Genomic DNA, 18854 nt, shown 5'->3' on the forward strand with positions numbered 1-18854 from the left:
ACATTACTTTGAAGTGCTGGAAGGTATTTTTTATACATTTGTAAAGGCAAAATTAATTGAATGGTTTGGATACCTATCAACAGTCATAAGACTGTACAAAGACAATGGCCACAAAAATATAATAATATAATATTATCAAAAACAAATTCTGTATTTGTGGTTAAAAAAATCAATACATTTTATAATAGAAAATTATATGAGGCGTAGTCTGCATTGTAATTTGATGACGCCTAACCTGAATGTAAAATAGGGTACACAACTTCATTTATTATTAATTTTTAATCATAATCTTCATTTGAGCAATTAATTCATATAGTAAATTAAAACAAGCCGCACAAAATGTTTATATCCGCTTTGGCTAATTAGAGCCAGATAAGAATTAACAGTTGCTATGATCAATAACCAAATGCTTTTTCCTACTTTTCATTTTGTGGGAACTTTTCATTTAGAGATACTGATTTGTGGGGAGACGCAATATGGGCGGGCTCTTGCCTCTGCTATCGTCGGTGATTGGTTGAAAAAAATAGACCGTATTATGTTTCTCATTGGAGGGAAACGTCATGAGGCCCTTCATTTAATTGGTCAACATAACTGGCGCGAGTGGCTTCCTCTAAGATTTGAATTTTCGAAGTTGGGAATTCACCCACAAAACGTATTAGTGTTGTCAGGTAGCAGTTGTAATTAGGAGTCCGATAGTATTTGTTACTGCAAACACCGGAGATTAGCAGCAAATATAAGAATGGCTGACCCACTGAAGGTAATTTTACTGTCCCATCGGTATTTCACGCTAACTTGATGTAAAACAAATCTAGCTAACATTTGCTAACGCTGTCGTGTTCGCTATATAGATACTTTTCAACGGTTAAAGTTAGGCTAAGCTAGCTACCATCGTGTGGTTAGAACATTAACACAGCCTCGTTAACAATCTTTAACGCATTGGTTATGTGATGTTGAACCACAGCAATGTACAAAGCAAAATGCACTGGCCAAGAAGACAATAATTATGTTAATGTCACTTCATCATGGATTTCTTCTAAGAGTTAGCTTGAGTCTTCCCACACACGGAAAACTGCGACTCATATGAAGACCAATGGTTTATAAAAGACCGTTTGTGTATGGTCCAAAACTTTCCCCATCAAAATTTGTGCGTCCTTAGTATAACGTCATTAGTTAAGTAACGTTTCCTATCTCGTTGGGTTTAACGTTAACTTAACCTTATTTCACCTTAATAATGTCATTTAGTAAAACCGCTGGATTTCTCATCACTCAAAATGTGGCATTATCATTTCTAATCACATGTATTTAAACTTAAAACATTCGGATAGTGTTTGGCCAGCAAATTTAAAATTTCAAAACCGGTAGGAACGTGACCTCACAAGGATGAGACGACGAGCTGCCTTATGGGATCAGCCTTGTGTTGTTGACAGCGGAGATTGTGTGTTTTATTTTTGTTCTTGTTTTTTCATCCAAATGTCGTGAGGTTTTGTTTATCTGCATTAAAATGACTGGTTATTGCACGGTGGCTACCTGTAACGTAATCTCCGTTGCAGTTCTGACTGTAATGAAAGACAATTCACATAGAAGATAACCATGTGCCATTCCCAACAGGCATTCTTTGAAAACAAGCCGGTGGAGAAGACAAAGAAAGATGCAAAGCGGCTTTCGGTGGAGAGGATCTATCAGAAAAAGACGCAGTTGGAGCACATTTTGCTCCGACCGGACTCCTACATTGGTTCTGTAGAGCCTGTCACCCAAGTAAGAAATCACACAGTAGATCATTTAAATGTATGGCTTCTGTAACTGATCTTTTATTTTTTTGTCCTCGTGTAAAGGAAAATTGTTAATTTTTTAAAAATTCAAATTCATGCAAAATTGTTGTAGTCACTAGAAGATTTCTCTCTTAGCAAATGTGGGTGTATGATGAAGATGTTGGACTGAACTGCCGTGATGTGATGTTTGTACCTGGGCTTTACAAGATTTTTGACGAGATCCTTGGTGAGTAGACAGCTTTTATAATTGCAGATGGTCTATAATGTATCCAGACACGATTTTGCCCATTATAATAAACAATAATGAAACAATGTTTTATAATTTCCACAGTAAATGCAGCTGACAATAAGCAGAGGGACAAGAGCATGTCCTGCATCAAGGTCAACATTGATGTGTGAGTTATATGTAGTATTTATAATACCACAACCTTAAATAGTCCCAGTAATATCCAGCTCTGTTGCTCTCTGTCACAGAAGCACATGATGGATTGTGTAAATCTTTCTTTTTAGTGAAAACAACACCATCAGTGTGTGGAATAATGGAAAGGGAATTCCTGTGGTGGAGCACAAGGTGGAGAAAGTCTTTGTGCCTGCTCTCATCTTTGGGCAGCTCCTCACCTCTAGCAACTATGATGATGACGAGAAGAAAGTCACTGGTGAGACTGCAGTTATGGAAATGCATGCTACCCAATTGTATATATCGGTCTCCCCCCCTTTGTTTTTTTTTTTTAGCAACGGAACTCATATCTTTTTAAAAATGCTTGTTCTTCAGGTGGACGTAATGGATATGGTGCTAAGCTTTGCAACATCTTTAGCACAAAGTTTACTGTAGAAACTGCTTGTAAAGAATCAAGAAAGACATTCAAGCAGGTAGGAAGATATTTGTAATTTTTCTACCCATTGTAACCTGCAAGGGAACTGAGTGATTTTACAGTATGTCCATGCTTTCCACAGACTTGGTATGACAACATGGGCAGGACAGGTGATCCCAGCATCAAACCTTTTGATGGCGAGGAATACACTTGCATCACGTTTAGGCCAGATCTGCCCAAGTTTAAAATGAGCATCTTGGACAAAGATACAGTGGCTCTGATGACCAGGAGGGCCTATGACATCGCTGGATCCACCAAGGGTGTTCGTGTGTTCCTCAATGGCAAGAAGCTGCCAGTATGTTACCATGCTGCTTTGCATGCTTTTCTTTTTCTCACTTCCTTCACTGCATAATTATCAGTAACTTCTTACTAAGTCAGAGAGGAATTTTGTTATTTTAAACATCATTATGTTCCTGAAATTCTAAATGTTTAAGGTGGTTTACAGTCTATTTTTCTATTGGCTAAGAAAGTTAAGTTAGTTAGAAACTGGAAGAAATTGTGTTATTATTGCAAACACTGTAATGGTTAAATTATTAAAAGTAAGAACTGCTCTTGTTTTCCAGGTTACAGGTTTCCGTAACTATGTGGACATGTATCTAAAGGACAAGGTGGGTGAGCTTGGCGAGCCACTCACAGTGGTCCATGAGACTGTAAACGAGCGCTGGGAGGTCTGCCTCACCATGAGCGAGAAAGGTTTCCAGCAAGTCAGCTTTGTCAACAGTATTGCCACCACCAAGGTAATATCTCCGTGTATAAGGTCCTCAATTATTCATATAGTGTTTGTCTGTGTTTATAGCTGAGTGACTGATAAATGGCTGTGCATTGTGACGTCCTTGCCAAACCAATAACTTAATTTTTTGAAGTGGTCTCTTGGAATACAGAGGGCCTAGTTTAACTTTATCCTGTTTTGTCAGGCATGTCTAAATTTACATCTTAGAGCAGCCATGCAGGCATTTAAAGGCTGACTAAAGGTAGTCAGCCAGGTTCTTTTGCCAGCAAAGTACAACTTTGGCTGCTTTCCCGAGCACTTTGTCTCACTTATATTAAGATGTACTTTTTTATTTATTTTTTCTGTAAATGAGATCTTACATTTGTTCTCTTGAACCCAGGGTGGGAGACATGTTGATTATGTGGCCGATCAAGTAGTTGGGAAGCTTATCGAAGTTGTGAAGAAGAAGAACAAAGCTGGAGTGGCTGTCAAGCCTTTCCAGGTACTCAAACTTTATTAATAAAACTTTGTCACAATGATTTGTGATACATTTCTGAATACTAATTGTCTAAAATATATTGTTCCAAATATTCTCTTAGCCAAATGTAACTGAGTATTCCCCACTCCTTCTCCACCCAGGTGAAGAACCACATGTGGCTGTTTGTCAATTGTCTGGTTGAGAACCCCACCTTTGACTCTCAGACCAAGGAGAACATGACATTGCAGCAGAAGAGCTTTGGGTCTACTTGTCCTCTGAGTGAGAAGTTCATTAAACAGGTAATTGCACAAACAAAACTATGCCATTGCATTTGTAGAAGTGTAATTGTTTAGATTTCACTGTATCACTTTAATTTGTGTTCTTCTTGTCCAAAGGCCACATCTTGTGGGATTGTGGAAAGTATCATGAACTGGGTGAAGTTCAAAGCTCAGACACAGCTCAACAAGAAATGCTCAGCTGTTAAGCACACAAAAATTAAAGGGGTACCCAAACTGGATGATGCCAACGATGCAGGTACTAAACACCAGGCTTTCTTTTTCTTTTTTATCCATTCTGGTATTATCAAAACATGCACGCGTAGCCAGAGGCCTGTGATAACAGTGTTTTCTGGCAGGGGGAAAGAATTCAATTGGCTGCACACTGATCCTTACTGAGGGAGACTCAGCCAAGACTTTGGCTGTGTCTGGGCTGGGAGTGGTCGGCAGGGATCGCTATGGCATCTTCCCTCTCAGAGGAAAAATGCTCAATGTCCGGGAAGCCTCACACAAACAGGTTTGGCCCAACAACATTTTGCTGTTAGTTACCAGGTGGCACCTGCTTGTTTTTCCTTCTTTATATATGTTCATAAAAAGTCATAACAATAAGGTCACAGTAAACAGTTAGAATTGTCATTTAAATTAAGTACTGAGATAAGGTAGAATTAAATATTTCTATATTATGTGTTTATGACTGTATAACCATACTTTTGTAATGAGTGAAAAATTGTTTACACTTTTCTGTCAGATTATGGAAAATGCTGAGATAAACAACATCATTAAGATCCTTGGTCTTCAGTACAAAAAGAACTACAGCGATCCAGAGTCCCTCAAAAGTCTACGATATGGCAAGATCATGATCATGACAGATCAGGTGCGTGTTCAGTGATGGTGGGGATCTGTAGCCCAATCGTAATTGGGACATGTCTGCTTTAGTTTGGCTTTTATTGTAACTAATTTCTGATTATTTAAAACAACTTTTGTTACATTTTTATAGAAAATTATAATTGGACTCTTTAAAAGTCAGTATTTTTAAAGTTAACAGTATTTCAGTATTTCTATAGCAGCTTCAGTAACATTTATTCTTGTGCTTTTCTTCTTTAACTATTACTCTACATTAATGACTATTTCTTTATCCCATTAACTGTTACAGGATCAAGATGGCTCCCACATTAAAGGCTTGCTGATTAACTTCATCCATCATAATTGGCCGTCACTGTTGCGTCACAACTTTTTAGAGGAGTTCATCACCCCCATTATCAAGGTATATAAGGATGTGATATGTGTTTTGGTTGTAATGAAAGGTTGTCTGCTGATCACTCCAGTTACACAGTTTGCTTCTATGCTTCTGCTCTAATTTCTTTATCTGCCTTTAAAAAAAATAATAATTGACTGTTGGTATAGAGGTTTACTAGATAACTGAATGAAAGCTGATTTCCAACCCTGATGGTAACTCTAAATGTTGTTTGCTTACATTTTTTTTAATTACACTGCCATCTAGTGACAAAAGCATGGGGCTCTAGAAAACTGAATTAACGTGGTCCTTTAGGTACATTTTTATTGTGAACATGTAAAATGAGAAAACATCTATTGTTTGTGAATGTCTTCACCCGCCCTCTTTAGGCATCTTTCAAGAAAACTCAGCTGTCTTTCTACAGTATCCCTGAATTCAATGCATGGAAGGAGAGCCAGTCCAATTACAAATCTTGGAAAATCAAATACTACAAAGGTTTGTTACAAACCCCTGTGTGGTAGTGAAACAGACAAGTAAGCCATCATTCAAACTAGGCTAATGTGATGGTTCTAGTCTTGTGTGTTCTAATCCTTTATCGAACAGTCTGTCTTTGTTCTTTGCCTTTGTTCATACAGGTTTGGGAACTAGCACATCGCAGGAAGCGAAGGAATACTTCTCTGATATGCAGAGACACCGTATCCCATTCAAATATTCTGGACCTGAAGATGATGAAGCTATTACCCTTGTAAGCTGCTATTGTTACACATCTTTCTGGCATATTTCTAAGCCAGTGCAATTTAAATGCTGTGGCTAGAATATAATTAGCAGTTGGAGTGTAAATATGTGATTCTGACATCTTTTTGTTTTCAGGCCTTTAGCAAAAAGAAAGTGGAGGAGCGGAAAGAGTGGCTGACCAACTTCATGAACAACAGGCGCCAGCGCCGAGAACATAACCTGCCTGAAGTAACGCACTAACTGTGTGAGCATTGTATGATATTTAAGAAATGTTCTTTATTAAGTTTTATTGTTTTTGCTTTTTTCTTTACAGGATTACCTGTATGGTCAGTCCACCAAGTCTCTCTCCTACAACGACTTTGTCAACAAGGAGCTGGTTCTTTTCTCCAACTCCGACAATGAGCGGTCGATTCCCTGCCTGGTGGATGGTGCGTAAAATGATAATGATGATCTTAAGTGTACTTGTAAGTAGTACATGAAAGACTGGTTTATGTATGCTAATGTATTTGGCAGGTCTAAAGCCTGGCCAGAGGAAAGTGCTGTTCTGCTGCTTTAAGCGAAATGACAAACGGGAAGTAAAAGTGGCCCAGTTGGCTGGATCGGTGGCTGAGATGTCAGCCTACCACCATGGAGAGGTGAGATGGCTCGAATGAGTTTGAAACTAATGTTTATGTTGTTATCTTGTTTGGAAGTTTCCATTTGTTAGTCTGTTCAGTGTTGTGTTTAAAATAGTTTGGTTTTGTTATTAGACTGCTGCAAATTGGTACATTTATGCTTTGGAGAGGGAAAAAAAACAGCTTTTTTTGTTTGTTGGATTTTCTTTGGGGGGTGTTGCACATTGGAGGTGGTTTCCCATCGATTCCGCAACCTGGCCAAATGTATAAACTTGCCGGGATCTATGCATCTGGAAAATTGAAAATAAAATTGAATACAAGTAAATGCACATTTTCTTTTTATGCACCGTTTTATGAACTGTACCAGCTGTTCCTGGTGAGCAGTTCTAGCTATTTGTAGCCTTTTTGTCGTACTGTTAGGTTCATCTCCTCACCTAATTATTTTTCAGGTGTCTCTGATGATGACCATTGTTGGTTTGGCCCAGAACTTTGTGGGAAGCAACAACTTGAATCTGTTGCAGCCTCTAGGTCAGTTTGGAACGAGGTTGCACGGTGGCAAAGACTCGGCCAGCCCTCGATACATTTTCACCATGCTCAGGTCAGCAGCCTTTTTACAAACTACAGATGTGTCTGAAGTCACATTTGAGGTCAAGAATGTGTTGGAGGAAATTTCATGGTTTACCTAGTGGATTACTGACTCAAAAATTCTTCCAACTTTCTGCCCTACCAGCCCTCTGGCCCGCCTGCTTTTTCCACCTGTGGATGACAATCTGCTCAAGTACAACTATGATGACAACCAGCGTGTAGAGCCAGAGTGGTATATGCCCATAATCCCCACTGTGCTGGTGAACGGTTCTGAAGGTATTGGCACAGGCTGGGCCAGCAAGATCCCCAACTTTGACATACGAGAGATCATCACCAATATCCACCGTATGCTCAACGGCGAGGAACCTCTGCCCATGGTGAGGATGGGAAATGGTTGTGGGAATTCTATCTTGCCCTGACTGGTATACAGAAGTCTTTTTTTTCCCCCAATAGCTTCCAAACTACAAAGGCTTTAGGGGCACAATTGAGCAGGTGATGGACAATCAGTACATGAACAGTGGAGAGGTGGCCATCATTGATTCCACCACCATTGAGATCTCCGAGTTGCCTGTGAAAACCTGGACACAGGTTAGTGTGTAGCTTTGTCCTTGCTTTAGGGGTGTATTCAGAAAACTCCAACATATGTGGTAAGGATGTGTGTAATGACAATGAAGTGAATACATTTTTATTCATTTTAAGAATTTTGAAGTAATGGATACTTGTCATTTCACGTTACAATCTGTGGCCTAGGCCTTCAAGGAGAACGTGCTGGAACCTATGTTGAATGGCACAGAGAAAGTTCCTCCTCTAATCACAGACTACAAGGACTACCACACTGACACCACTGTGCGCTTTGTGGTCAAGATGACACCAGAGAAGCTTATTGAGGCAGAAGCTGCTGGCCTCCATAAAGTCTTTAAACTGCAGAGCCCCCTCACCTGTAATTCTATGGTAAAGGCTGCTGCACATCTCCTATGCATCTTTGAAAAGCTTAACCTGTTCTTGTACAGTATCATATTTTTGTTGTTTCTCCCCTCATTTTCCTGTGTGTGCTTGTGTGTGTGTGTGTTTGTTGTTTAGGTTCTTTTTGACCATGTGGGCAGCCTGAAAAAGTATGAGTCTGTGCAGGATATTCTCAAGGACTTCTTTGAGTTGAGGATGAACTACTATGTGCTGAGAAAAGACTGGTTGGCTGGCATGCTGGGGGCAGAGAGTGCTAAGCTTACCAACCAGGCTCGCTTCATCCTGGAGAAAATCCAGGGCACTTTGGTCATTGGTTAGTAGGTTTTTGTTTTGCTTAACATGCACACTATTATAAAAGGAAGATAATTCTAATGTTTTCTGAAGCTGTATAGCAATAACAATTTAAATTGTCATTTACACTTGTATGCGAAGACTAGAATGCTGTTTCATCTACTTGTAGAGAACAAGCCAAAGAAGGAACTGATTCGCATGCTGCAGGAGATGGGCTATGACTCTGACCCAGTCAAGGCTTGGAAACAGGCCCAAGAGAAAGTAGGATATATATTCATTCATACATTATGAGGAATGCAAAATAACCAGCCATTACCCGTCTCTAATTGTGGTCATGCTCTTAAAATGAGGAGGAGATGGAGGAGGAAGATGAAGAAGAAGGAGCAGAAAAGGAAGACACCAGCGGGCCAGACTACAACTACCTGCTAAGCATGCCCATGTGGTTCTTGACCAAAGAGAAAAAAGAGGAGCTGTGCAAACAGAGGGATGCTAAGGTGTGATATTCAGCTGCATTGCAATTTCACTGAAAAACAATCCTTCATATTATTATATTATTATTTTTGGGTTGCTGTTGTTTTTGTTTTTTATTATGTGAAAATGTGATCTATATTTAACCCTACTTTAATATTAGTTGACTGAGCTGAATACCCTTAAGAAGAAGAATCCGGCAGACTTGTGGAGGGAGGACCTTGCTGCTTTTTCTGAGGAACTAGAGGTGTTAGCTCTTTGCACACTTGTTTTTCCTCTTCAGCCATTACTGCACTTACATTTTGAGTTGGCATTTTCTCATTCATCTTTATCTTTTTTATTTATTTTTTTGACAGCGCATTGAGGCAAAAGAAAAGGAGAATGCCACCGCCCCTGCTGTAAAGGGGACTGGAAAAAGCAAAGTGGTGAAGGTGAAGCAGGAGACTCTGCCCACTCCTCAGGGTCGCCGTGTTGTCCCACGTGTTACCAGCACCATGAAAGCTGAAGCTAACAGGAAGGCTGATCTTAAGAAAGGAGAAGGGAAGAGGGGCAAGAAAATCAAGGTGTCTTTTCATTTGTCTCTAAATCACATTACACATACATTATCTTAGTGTCCCTTTTAAACTACTAGCAGCAAAACTTCTTGCTGTTACGAATGTTTTGGTAAAGCACAAAATAAAATTAACATTTTGCTTGACTGTATTTCTGTAACTGTAGGGTGAAAATGTAGTAGTGAAGATGGAGTTTGGAGAAGATGCAGAGCCAAGTGAGGAGCTTGGCTTGGCTGCACGGCTGACCAAAAAAACTAAAACCCAGACAAAGGAAAAAGGTGAGGTAGACTTCACAATGCTACAACTACTTTAGCCAAACTAATGGCTGAAAATATTCAATTACTTGCCAATACTTTCAGTTCAGTCCATAGTACAGAAGAGCACACTTAGCATGTGCATTATGCCTTATTACAGACTCTTGTTTCTGTGTTAATGTCTTTTTCTGTTGTTGCTTGTTAGTACTTTCTATTGGCAGCAATGTGAAAATGCATCATGAGTAAATGTTTAATTCTTTGTCAGTATATTTAAAACTCAAATTTATATTCAGTCTATAAATTTCATAACCAAGAGTAGTCAACAACATAATAGCAAGTCTTTACAAGTAATAAGTTGTTTCTAAGCCTCTTCTACCTGGTGCTTCAAAAATATTCATTTTAATTAATTATGGGAAAAAAATACATGGACAGTTCATAGAAGGAAACAAAACAGATTGCAAGTGTTGCTTGGCTGTTCATAATGAAGTTTCATACTCTTCTGCAGCAGCATCCACTGCTGGTAAGCAAACCACTCTTCAGTTCAAGCCTGTTGCCAAGAAGCCAAAGAAGAATCCGTGGTCGGACGATGAATCTGATGATCTGTCCGACGTAGAGGAAATGGAATTGGAGGAGGTTGCTGCTCCCAGAGAGCAGGCTGAACGCAAAACTAAAGGTGAACACCACCACCACATCATCACTGATAGTTAAGAGAGTTGTATCTGCTGTCTTTTGTCCTCTTCAGCAAAGACTCAGTTTCAGCTCAGTGGTCACACATTTGGCAGATCACTGCTGTAACTGCATTTTTTTTTTTTACCAAGAGCATGAGACGAGATGTAATCTCTCCATAGATATTTGGTATTTTAAGTTAAAGCAGTGAGATAGCTAGTTCCTGAAGTTAATTAGCTCTCTTATCTCAGTTCTGCTCTAACGGATGTTTTTGCCAGGAGTTTGATTACTTGTTTGTTATGTGAAGACTCAGAAAACAGCACTGCTGAATCAAACCCTTTGTGTTACCCATTTCTTAAGCTGCTGTGAAGTACAGTATGTCTGACAGTGAAGAGGAATTTGACGACTGGGGGAAGACTGCTCCAAAACAAAAAGCTGTCATCAGTGATGACGATACCAGCTTTGCCCCAGAGCCTAGTACTATGGCGGACAGTGATGTGGACTCTCCAGCCCCTCCTCCCAAAGCTCCAGAACCCATGTGAGTATGAGACAAGCCACTTCATGAACAATTTTTCATTTCTTTTATTTACCTTCATTTGAATTTTTGTCATTTCTCTGCAGTAAGAAAGTGACAAAGACCAAGTCAGCAGTAAAACAATCTAAAAACAAGTCAAGCTGTAAGTATTTTTCAAGGGGCGTTGTATAAGTTTACGAAATCTTGTCCAACATTGTTCAAGGCTTACTGTATTTATTTCCTTGTTGAACTTGTCAGCTCAGTCGGATGATCCGATGCCATCATCTAAGCCTCCAGTCAAACGTAAAACCAAAGAGGCTGCTTCCAAGAAAACTGTTGCTTCGAAAAAAACAGTTGCACCCAAGAAGAAGGTTGCAGGTATTTAGATGAGCCTGTTTAGCCTAAGGGGGCAGCTCAGTGTGATTTATGTCCCAGACTCAGCACTTTTTTATGTTGTTCTTATGTAATTTTATTTTATTGTTTTAAATCTTTTTCAGGAGTTAAAAACCATTTGTTGCACATTATCCTAATTTTCCCCTTGTTTATTTCTCCTAGATGTGAAGCAGCCATCTATTCTGGATGCTCTCTCAAAGCCCAAACCTTCATCCAAGAAGATCAATTCATGTGACTCTAGTGACTCAGAAGGTGAAGCTAAACCTCCTGCTAAGAAGGCAAAGGCTGTCCGGAAACTAAAGCAGGCTGTCAGCGACGACTCTGACAGCAGCTCAGGCGACCTCATGTCACGCCTGAAGGCCAAAACAACTGCTGGCAGCAAGGTCTGTATTTTCACAGGGCTCTTGATTCAGAAAGGTCTTTAGAGAAGCTTCAGGACCTTTATTTATTTTTTATTTTTTTCATTTATCCATCTATTGTACATTTACTATTAACACTTAAATGTTTTTTTTTTTCTGTTCTTGTAGAAAACCAAGAAGTGGGATGAGGATGATAGCTTTCAGGTTTCAGACCAAGAAGCAGCAGCTCCTGTAGCTGTGGCACAGCGGGACAAGCCTTCACGTTCCCGTAAACCTGTAACCTACAACCTGGACTCTGACTCAGATGAAGATTTTTAAATTTTAGCCTCAAAGTCCCTGTTCATTTATTCTTACATTTTGTATTAAAGACCCGTTGTTTATTAAGCTAAATACAAGTGATTTGTGCCATGTGATTTAATATGGCTTTGCTTTTATCGGTGCTTAATCAGCAGTTTGTATATCCTAAAAAAATCAGATTCACTGTAACAGAAAAGATGAATCCTTTTGGACCTTATTATAACTATGTCCGCGATAAGTTTTAACCTTGGGGTTTTTGAAGTGTCTTTTTGTATCTGTGTTGTATGTGTTCTGTCTTGACTTGTAAATATTTTTATGGCTGTTCATTTTATACTTTAGTAAAAATAAAGTTAACTTGTTTGAATAAGTTTGAGCTGTGTTTTTTTGGAATTGTAAGCAGAAAAAAAACTTTGCTTTAGGGTTTTGTCACATTAGATGTCTCTGATTTTGCCTGTACATGTCAGGTTTTCAGAGGAAATCATGGCTGTGACCAAAGGAGGGAGGAGTATGAGGTACGAATGTGGTGCATAGTATCTTATGAAATACCACAGATTTATGTCTGTGCAAGTCAGGTTCCCAGGTGTATTGCAATCACTGGTTTGGTGGAGGGAAGAACATCAAGTAGAAAATACAGACTAGTGTCACTGGTAACTTTTGCATGGGTAAGTAACATTTTATCTCCAGGTCATGTAATGTAGACAAATGAGCTTTTTGAGCCAAACAATTGGGAAACTTAAGCTTTATATTACTGAAGATGTTTTAACACCGCTGATTATCACTTGAATGAAACTAATCAGAGGAAGCTTTCATCAAGTTCCATGTTCTGTTATCCCTTGCAACCAAACTATCGGAGCTTAGGGCAGATCCTTCCTGCCATTACAAAACTCTTTGAAGTGCTCATCAAGAGTTCGGCTCGCTTGGGTAAACACCTCTGGAAGTCTTGATGGCTGCAGATTAACAGGAATTTCCGTATCTGTTGCCGCCCTTCTAATTATAATCCCCTGTCAAACTTCAGTCAGAGCCATGTGAAGTGCTGGGTTTGTGTGTGTGTGGACTGCGCTTTGACTGGATACAATTTTTTAGTTGATTCTTTTTTTTGCTCTATGGAAGGACGTGTCTGAGTGGGAGAAGAGAAGAAGAGCAGAAACAGGAGGTTTTAAGGCAGAGGCAGAAGGCAGGGTTTGCATATCTCTGCTTAAAATGTTGAACCGGTTTAGTTTCAGATTGACTCCAGCAGCTGGTGTTCGTCGTCTACGTGTGTTAAAAGCTGTTCAAAAGGTTGCCAGTATTTGGAAAAGCTAAATTGTTCTTTTAATAGCAACTAAACTTACAGTATACTAACTGTGTTTTTATCATTTAAGTGTGGAAGTCAGCTGTTTTCTCTTAAGGGACAGTTCACATGTGTCACACAGTTTATTTCTGCAGAACTAGAAAAAACGAAATATTATTAGGCTCATATTCCTCAGACAACATCCAGTTTAACTTTGATCTAAATCACTCACTGAGATGAGGACAAGTTTCCCACGTTCTTCTTTTTTTTTTAAATCAGACTTTTTGTTTTTATTATTCTTCTGTAATTAGTGGCAGGTTGTCACATGTAACGTTCATAAATATGACAACTTGCACCTTGCCATGAATGGAAATGGAACCTGCTTGAAAATGTTGTGAATGCAACATGGAGAAGTGTTTTAAAGAAACCAGAAGTGGATAAAGTAGTTCAGGAGAAGGAGTTAGTGTTTGCTGAGAATTGAGACTGAATGTGGAGCAGATAATTCTGCAAAGACAAAGGCAGAGTGTGCCGGCATTACTTTGATTGATGAGCATGATTTGCCAAATTCGTTTAGACATGCAATGCTTGAGGTCATTGTTAGAAAAACTGTAACCATTCAAACAAAACAGGTTCAAAGCTTAACGGCTTTTGGCGTGTCCCTAACAGCTTCATTGAAGATTAATGTTTTGTTATTTTATTATGTCTGCAATGATGTTTTTAAAGGTGATACAATATTTTGTGTGTTTGTATTAGATCACTGGAACTTGGACCTTATCACCACTTCAAACACTTAAACCCTGGACCATAATTTCACCTGTACATCAGTCAACACATTTGCATGAAGAGAGTCAGAATTTGTTCTGAACATAGGTGGAAAAAACTGCACAGTTCAGTAGTGGAAGGTAACGAAGTCAAAAAGTTAGATTAAAGTGCATTGAACTGAGACACTTTTATTCCCATGTTATGTTCCTTGTACCCTTAGTTATAATCAGATGGAAGATGGAAAATTGTAAATTTCAGTTCAGCATGGCAGATGTCAGTGCTTGTTAAAAAAATATCACACTGACCCCAGTTTATGTTGGGCCAGAAGTGCCCACCAGGGTTATTCAATTTAACCCGAACCACAATGCTTTTTTTATTAAATCATGGCTTTGATTTAATTTGGCTTCTGTTGACAATAGTTTACTTTCATGTCACAAAGAAAAGAGATCTGTTCAAAGTCAACTAAATTAATTACAATATAAAACAAAAAATAATTAATTGTATAAGTAAACTAACTCACCTAAATCATCATTTGTGCACCCAGTGGCTTTTAAATTAAATACAATTATAAATAAAAAATTGTATGTGTTTAAAGGATTGAAGTATAAATACACCTGCATCTAGGCCCAGGTACTGGTGAATCAGAATGCTGTACACAAATAAAATTTAATACTTGTTTGATCCTTATTTATGAAATGCATATCCAACAAATAAGGATTAGACTTGTATATATATGTTACTAAAAGCATAGAGTATAATAGTGTTGATATATTTTTTGAAAAAACTTTTTTTGATCAATAACTTATGTTGATGCAAAGAGTTTGTTAGTAGAGTACTTAAGTTACCAATTTTAAACTATGTACTCAGGGTCTCAAACTTAAGTAAAGAATTTGGAGTGGAGCACGTTTTTTAGTACTTGCACTCTTACTTGAGTACTGAAGTTTGTGTACTTCTGCCACCTCGGCCAGGTTTCAAAGACGCTGTACCTGAGACAACACTGCAACCATGGGTGAATGGAACTTCCTTAGCCAACTCTTTGAAAACCTCCAGTCCCACTCATCAATGCTTGGCCGTTTTTGGCTCTTGCTCATGCTTGTGTTCAGGATACTGATCCTGGGAACTGTTGCCAGTGACTTATTCGAAGATGAGCAAGAGGAGTTTATCTGCAACACCCTGCAGCCGGGCTGCAAACAGGTGTGCTACGACATGGCCTTCCCCATCTCCCAGTACAGATTCTGGGTGTTTCATATAGTCCTCATAGCTACACCTTCCCTGGTTTTCGTTGTGTATGCTATGCATCACAGCAAAAAGAACAGCGGCAGCTCGGACTACAAACAAAACGTCAGAGAGGAGAAGAGAAAAGAGATCCAATTAAAGAAGTACTACATCATCAACGTGGCATTCCGCATGGTGGCAGAAATTGGCTTTCTAGCAGGCCAGTGGTGGCTGTATGGCTTCAAGGTGGAGGCCCAGTACCCCTGCAGCCGCTTTCCTTGCCCCTACACAGTGGACTGCTTCACCTCCCGCCCTGCAGAGAAAACAATCTTTCTCTGCTTCTACTTCATCGTAGGGGTGATATCAGCGATTTCCAGCTGTGTGGAGTTTTTTTACACCTCTATAAAGTTGTTTTGCTCAAGTGAGAAGCGCGTCTGTGCCTGCCAGGACTGTCACAACCTCCAGCAAAAGGAGACAGAGGAGGAGGAGAAGAAACCGAAAGCAAACCCGGTGTCAGGGAGTGCGCCGAGCAGTCCCAGGCTGAAGAGAGGATCACTGAGGAGCAGCACCAGTAGGAAGGTCTGCAGCTTTGGCTACAAGCGCAGAAGTGGCAGATATGTGAGCAGTAATTTACTCATGGTGTGAGAGAACCTCCGTTCAAACACACTCATAGTGCCCATGGCAACAAAGTGAATAAGCTGATTTTCCAACAGGTTAAGGATTTCAGATAATTTAACAGGGAGACAGTTTTGTAATTTAATTTATTTAAACATAGCAACAGATTACTTTATTAATGGTCAGACAATTCTTACTTACCATTTACTTAAAGTATTTATGAGTTTCCTTTGTTTACTGCAAACACCAACCAAAAGGGTTTTCACCATTTTGTAGCTTATATAATTGTATATAGGATGAATGGATATGGATATAATTGATACACACACAAAAAATGCTTTTTTAATACATTTTATCTATTTATCATATCTTAAAGAGCAGAGACAGTGTTTCAGAGGTTACACCCCCCGCGCTGCCTTTCTGGTTTTGCTGTGGAAACCGGACGGGCCGCCTAGCTTCCCAGTTGATCATTTAGGAATGAGTAAAATCTAAATGAACTTCAGAACTTATTATGACATTAATGTTTCATCTTGAAGTTTATTCCTGCTGATGTTCACATGAAAACACAGAATTATGTCTCACATGGTTTAGGTAGATCTGCTTAAAGGGCATGTCTAACTTTGAATAAGAACTGTAAATAGGTTGCGTGATGACTTGCATTTCTCTTTGGATGTTTCTCTTTGTGTTCTAGGAAACTGAAAGTATGCTTTGGCTAACGGCTTGACAGAAACAAGCTCAGTGGCATATTTCATATTCACTGTTGTGAGAACCTGCTACTGCTGAACATTTGTTCTGTTCATCTCGCAAGTTGAACATTTCAATTTACTTTCAGGTTTTACTGTGTTTCACACAGGCTAAAACCACACGTGACTCACAAATGAATTCTTTGTACTGTTACTTTACTTGTACAGACTGATATGTGTATAGTGTTTGATACCAGATGATGGGTTAGAGGCTAGTTCATCTTTGCCCTGAATCTGAGCTAGTGACACCACACCTGGTTTGGAATCCAGTTGTTTCATGTAAAACTGTGATGTTCAAAGTCCAGTGCACATATTCCGAGAAATATAAATGTGCATTTCAACCTTATAGTCCTAGATAAAGCTTTCCAGACATCTAAGCATGTTACGTATTGTATTTGTCAAAATACTTTTATTTTCTAAAAGCAAATAAAAGTGGACCCCATGCAGATGTTAATATTTGGTCTATAAGATGCTGATTGATGCATTAGATTATGTAAAAATCCACATAACATGGTACTTAACTGCTACCCTGCTAATAATTAACATGGTCTGTCGGAATGTAAAACCTGGTTTAATAAGGAAATTATTAAGCTTTAGCAGTTTTAGCAGCAAACACAGAGTGCTGAAGAAAAGCAGCACCTCCTCCTCGCAGACATCTCTGAAAAGACTGGTTTCAACTGCAGGTGGCAGCAGCAGAACAAAAACCAATGACTGTGTGAATGGTGGACTTCTCATTATCAGTGTGAAGAGTCCATCATCATTATTACACCTCCCAATCCTTTACTGGGAAGATTTGCACTTTGATTTGCAATTTGAACCCCAGACTCGTTTACCAGATATTCTACTCTGGTGTAGAGCTCCATGACAAACACATTTTTTGGAAGTTTCAAATTAGGAGAATGTGACTAACTTGAAGGCTAATCTGAAGCAGATTAACAACAGCCTCTATAGTGTGAGAAGCTACCAGTGACTGAACTATTGGATGAGATCATCAAAAAAAATTCTCCAGATGACATCATCTTAAGGGGTATAGTATTAACAGCCCACTGATTTGGTTAATTTAGAGCAGTGTTAAGATATAAGCAAATCAAGCTGCCTGTTTGCTGGGTTTCAGCAAAGAGTTAAGTATATTAGCCTTATTTAACTGCAGTTCTGTTTGCTTTGTTTTAATTTGTATCTGGATGTTTCCCTTTCCAGTTGTGGTTCAGCTGCAGAGTGTGAGATCCATATTTACACTCAACAGAGCAGCCCACACGTTCTCATCAAAGACATCAAACTGCAAACCTGAGCGGCTTTTCTTCATTTATTGGAACATTCTGTTTAAAAAAAGCATTTGCAGAGCAGAAATTTATACAATTAAATAGATTTGACACGGTTAGCTAATTAAATGAATATGTTTTGTTGTCATCAAATAAGAAATGTAATCACAGTCTGATGAGATGTCTTTGTACGAGGCTGTTTAACAATTTATAGACAAGGTACATAAATTTGTAATCAGTTCTGAAACTAACCAGTAGCCAATACAGAAAACTGAGACCTGATTCATTTTTGCTGTCAGCAGCATGTTGGATGACAGAAAGAAGTTTGTATAATGTTGGTGGCTCTGAAAAGTTGATATGTGAGTTTAAGACAAATCTGAAAGAGGCTCTGAAAAGTATTATTATGTAGGATATAAACCAGTGTAAGACTAAACCTGACAGCTCTACCGACTAATCAAGCCTTTCAATCAGGATGTTGTGATCAGTTCTATTAAATGCAGCTTACAAATCTAATAAAAGTAATGATAAACGATTAGTCTTTTTTTTTTTTAAAGTCAAGTCATCTTCTGTTTAGGCTTAACATTCGTTTAATTTTATAATTTTTATTCTTATCCCGTGAGCGGATCATTGTCTGCATGTTGATTTGGCAGTTTTGACATGTGTACCAAAACAAAAAGAAGTAAAATCAATCTGCTGTTGTAAAATGTGGTGAGACTGAGCAGTAGGTGGCAGCACCAGAACAGGTTAAACCGTAAAACTCTCATTTTCAGTGAGATGACTTCCTTTGCAGCCACGTTATTCCAATGACAGCATCCACATCCACTTTCTAGTTATTTAGGGGCAGATTTTTTTCTTAAGACACATGATACCAGGGCTGTTAATTCATGTATACTGAATCCATTAAGTCGGAAGCATTATAATTTCTCACTCAAGGAATTCCACCTTAAAAAAGCTCCAAGTCTA

General features: G+C 38.9%; 2 protein-coding genes across 8 annotated transcripts; both read left to right on the forward strand.

The window, feature by feature from the left end:
• Positions 1-597: 597 nt before the first annotated feature.
• top2a (DNA topoisomerase II alpha) lies at positions 598-12395 on the forward strand. 3 transcript variants are annotated; one of them, XM_067488802.1, is made up of 35 exons: positions 598-757; positions 1609-1755; positions 1905-1995; positions 2101-2164; positions 2280-2425; positions 2542-2639; positions 2724-2936; positions 3205-3378; positions 3751-3852; positions 3990-4127; positions 4224-4362; positions 4463-4620; positions 4852-4977; positions 5257-5367; positions 5727-5832; positions 5973-6082; positions 6208-6300; positions 6386-6500; positions 6586-6707; positions 7136-7284; positions 7417-7648; positions 7725-7859; positions 8022-8222; positions 8352-8547; positions 8695-8786; positions 8876-9019; positions 9157-9240; positions 9350-9556; positions 9711-9822; positions 10304-10471; positions 10825-11002; positions 11086-11141; positions 11237-11356; positions 11534-11754; positions 11899-12395. In XM_067488802.1, exons 1-35 carry the CDS (start codon positions 740-742, stop codon positions 12046-12048), a joined length of 4716 nt encoding a protein of 1571 aa, XP_067344903.1. In that variant the 5' UTR covers positions 598-739; the 3' UTR covers positions 12049-12395. The 3 variants fall into 3 exon arrangements, with proteins under 3 accessions (XP_067344903.1, XP_067344906.1, XP_067344905.1); XM_067488805.1 differs by having other exon boundaries at positions 10307-10471; XM_067488804.1 differs by having other exon boundaries at positions 8879-9019.
• A 178-nt stretch (positions 12396-12573) lies between these two features.
• LOC137105969 (gap junction delta-3 protein-like) lies at positions 12574-18423 on the forward strand. Of its 5 annotated transcripts, none has more exons than XM_067488859.1 (3): positions 12574-12689; positions 14051-14199; positions 15028-18423. In XM_067488859.1, exon 3 carries the CDS (start codon positions 15065-15067, stop codon positions 15917-15919), a length of 855 nt encoding a protein of 284 aa, XP_067344960.1. In that variant the 5' UTR covers positions 12574-12689; positions 14051-14199; positions 15028-15064; the 3' UTR covers positions 15920-18423. The 5 variants fall into 5 exon arrangements, with proteins under 5 accessions (XP_067344960.1, XP_067344961.1, XP_067344964.1 ...); XM_067488860.1 differs by lacking the exon at positions 12574-12689 and adding an exon at positions 13027-13305; XM_067488863.1 differs by lacking the exon at positions 12574-12689 and adding an exon at positions 13027-13206.
• The last annotated feature ends 431 nt before the right edge of the window (positions 18424-18854 follow it).

Source organism: Channa argus, chromosome 20 (assembly GCF_033026475.1).
Source record: "Channa argus isolate prfri chromosome 20, Channa argus male v1.0, whole genome shotgun sequence".
NCBI lineage: Eukaryota > Metazoa > Chordata > Actinopteri > Anabantiformes > Channidae > Channa > Channa argus.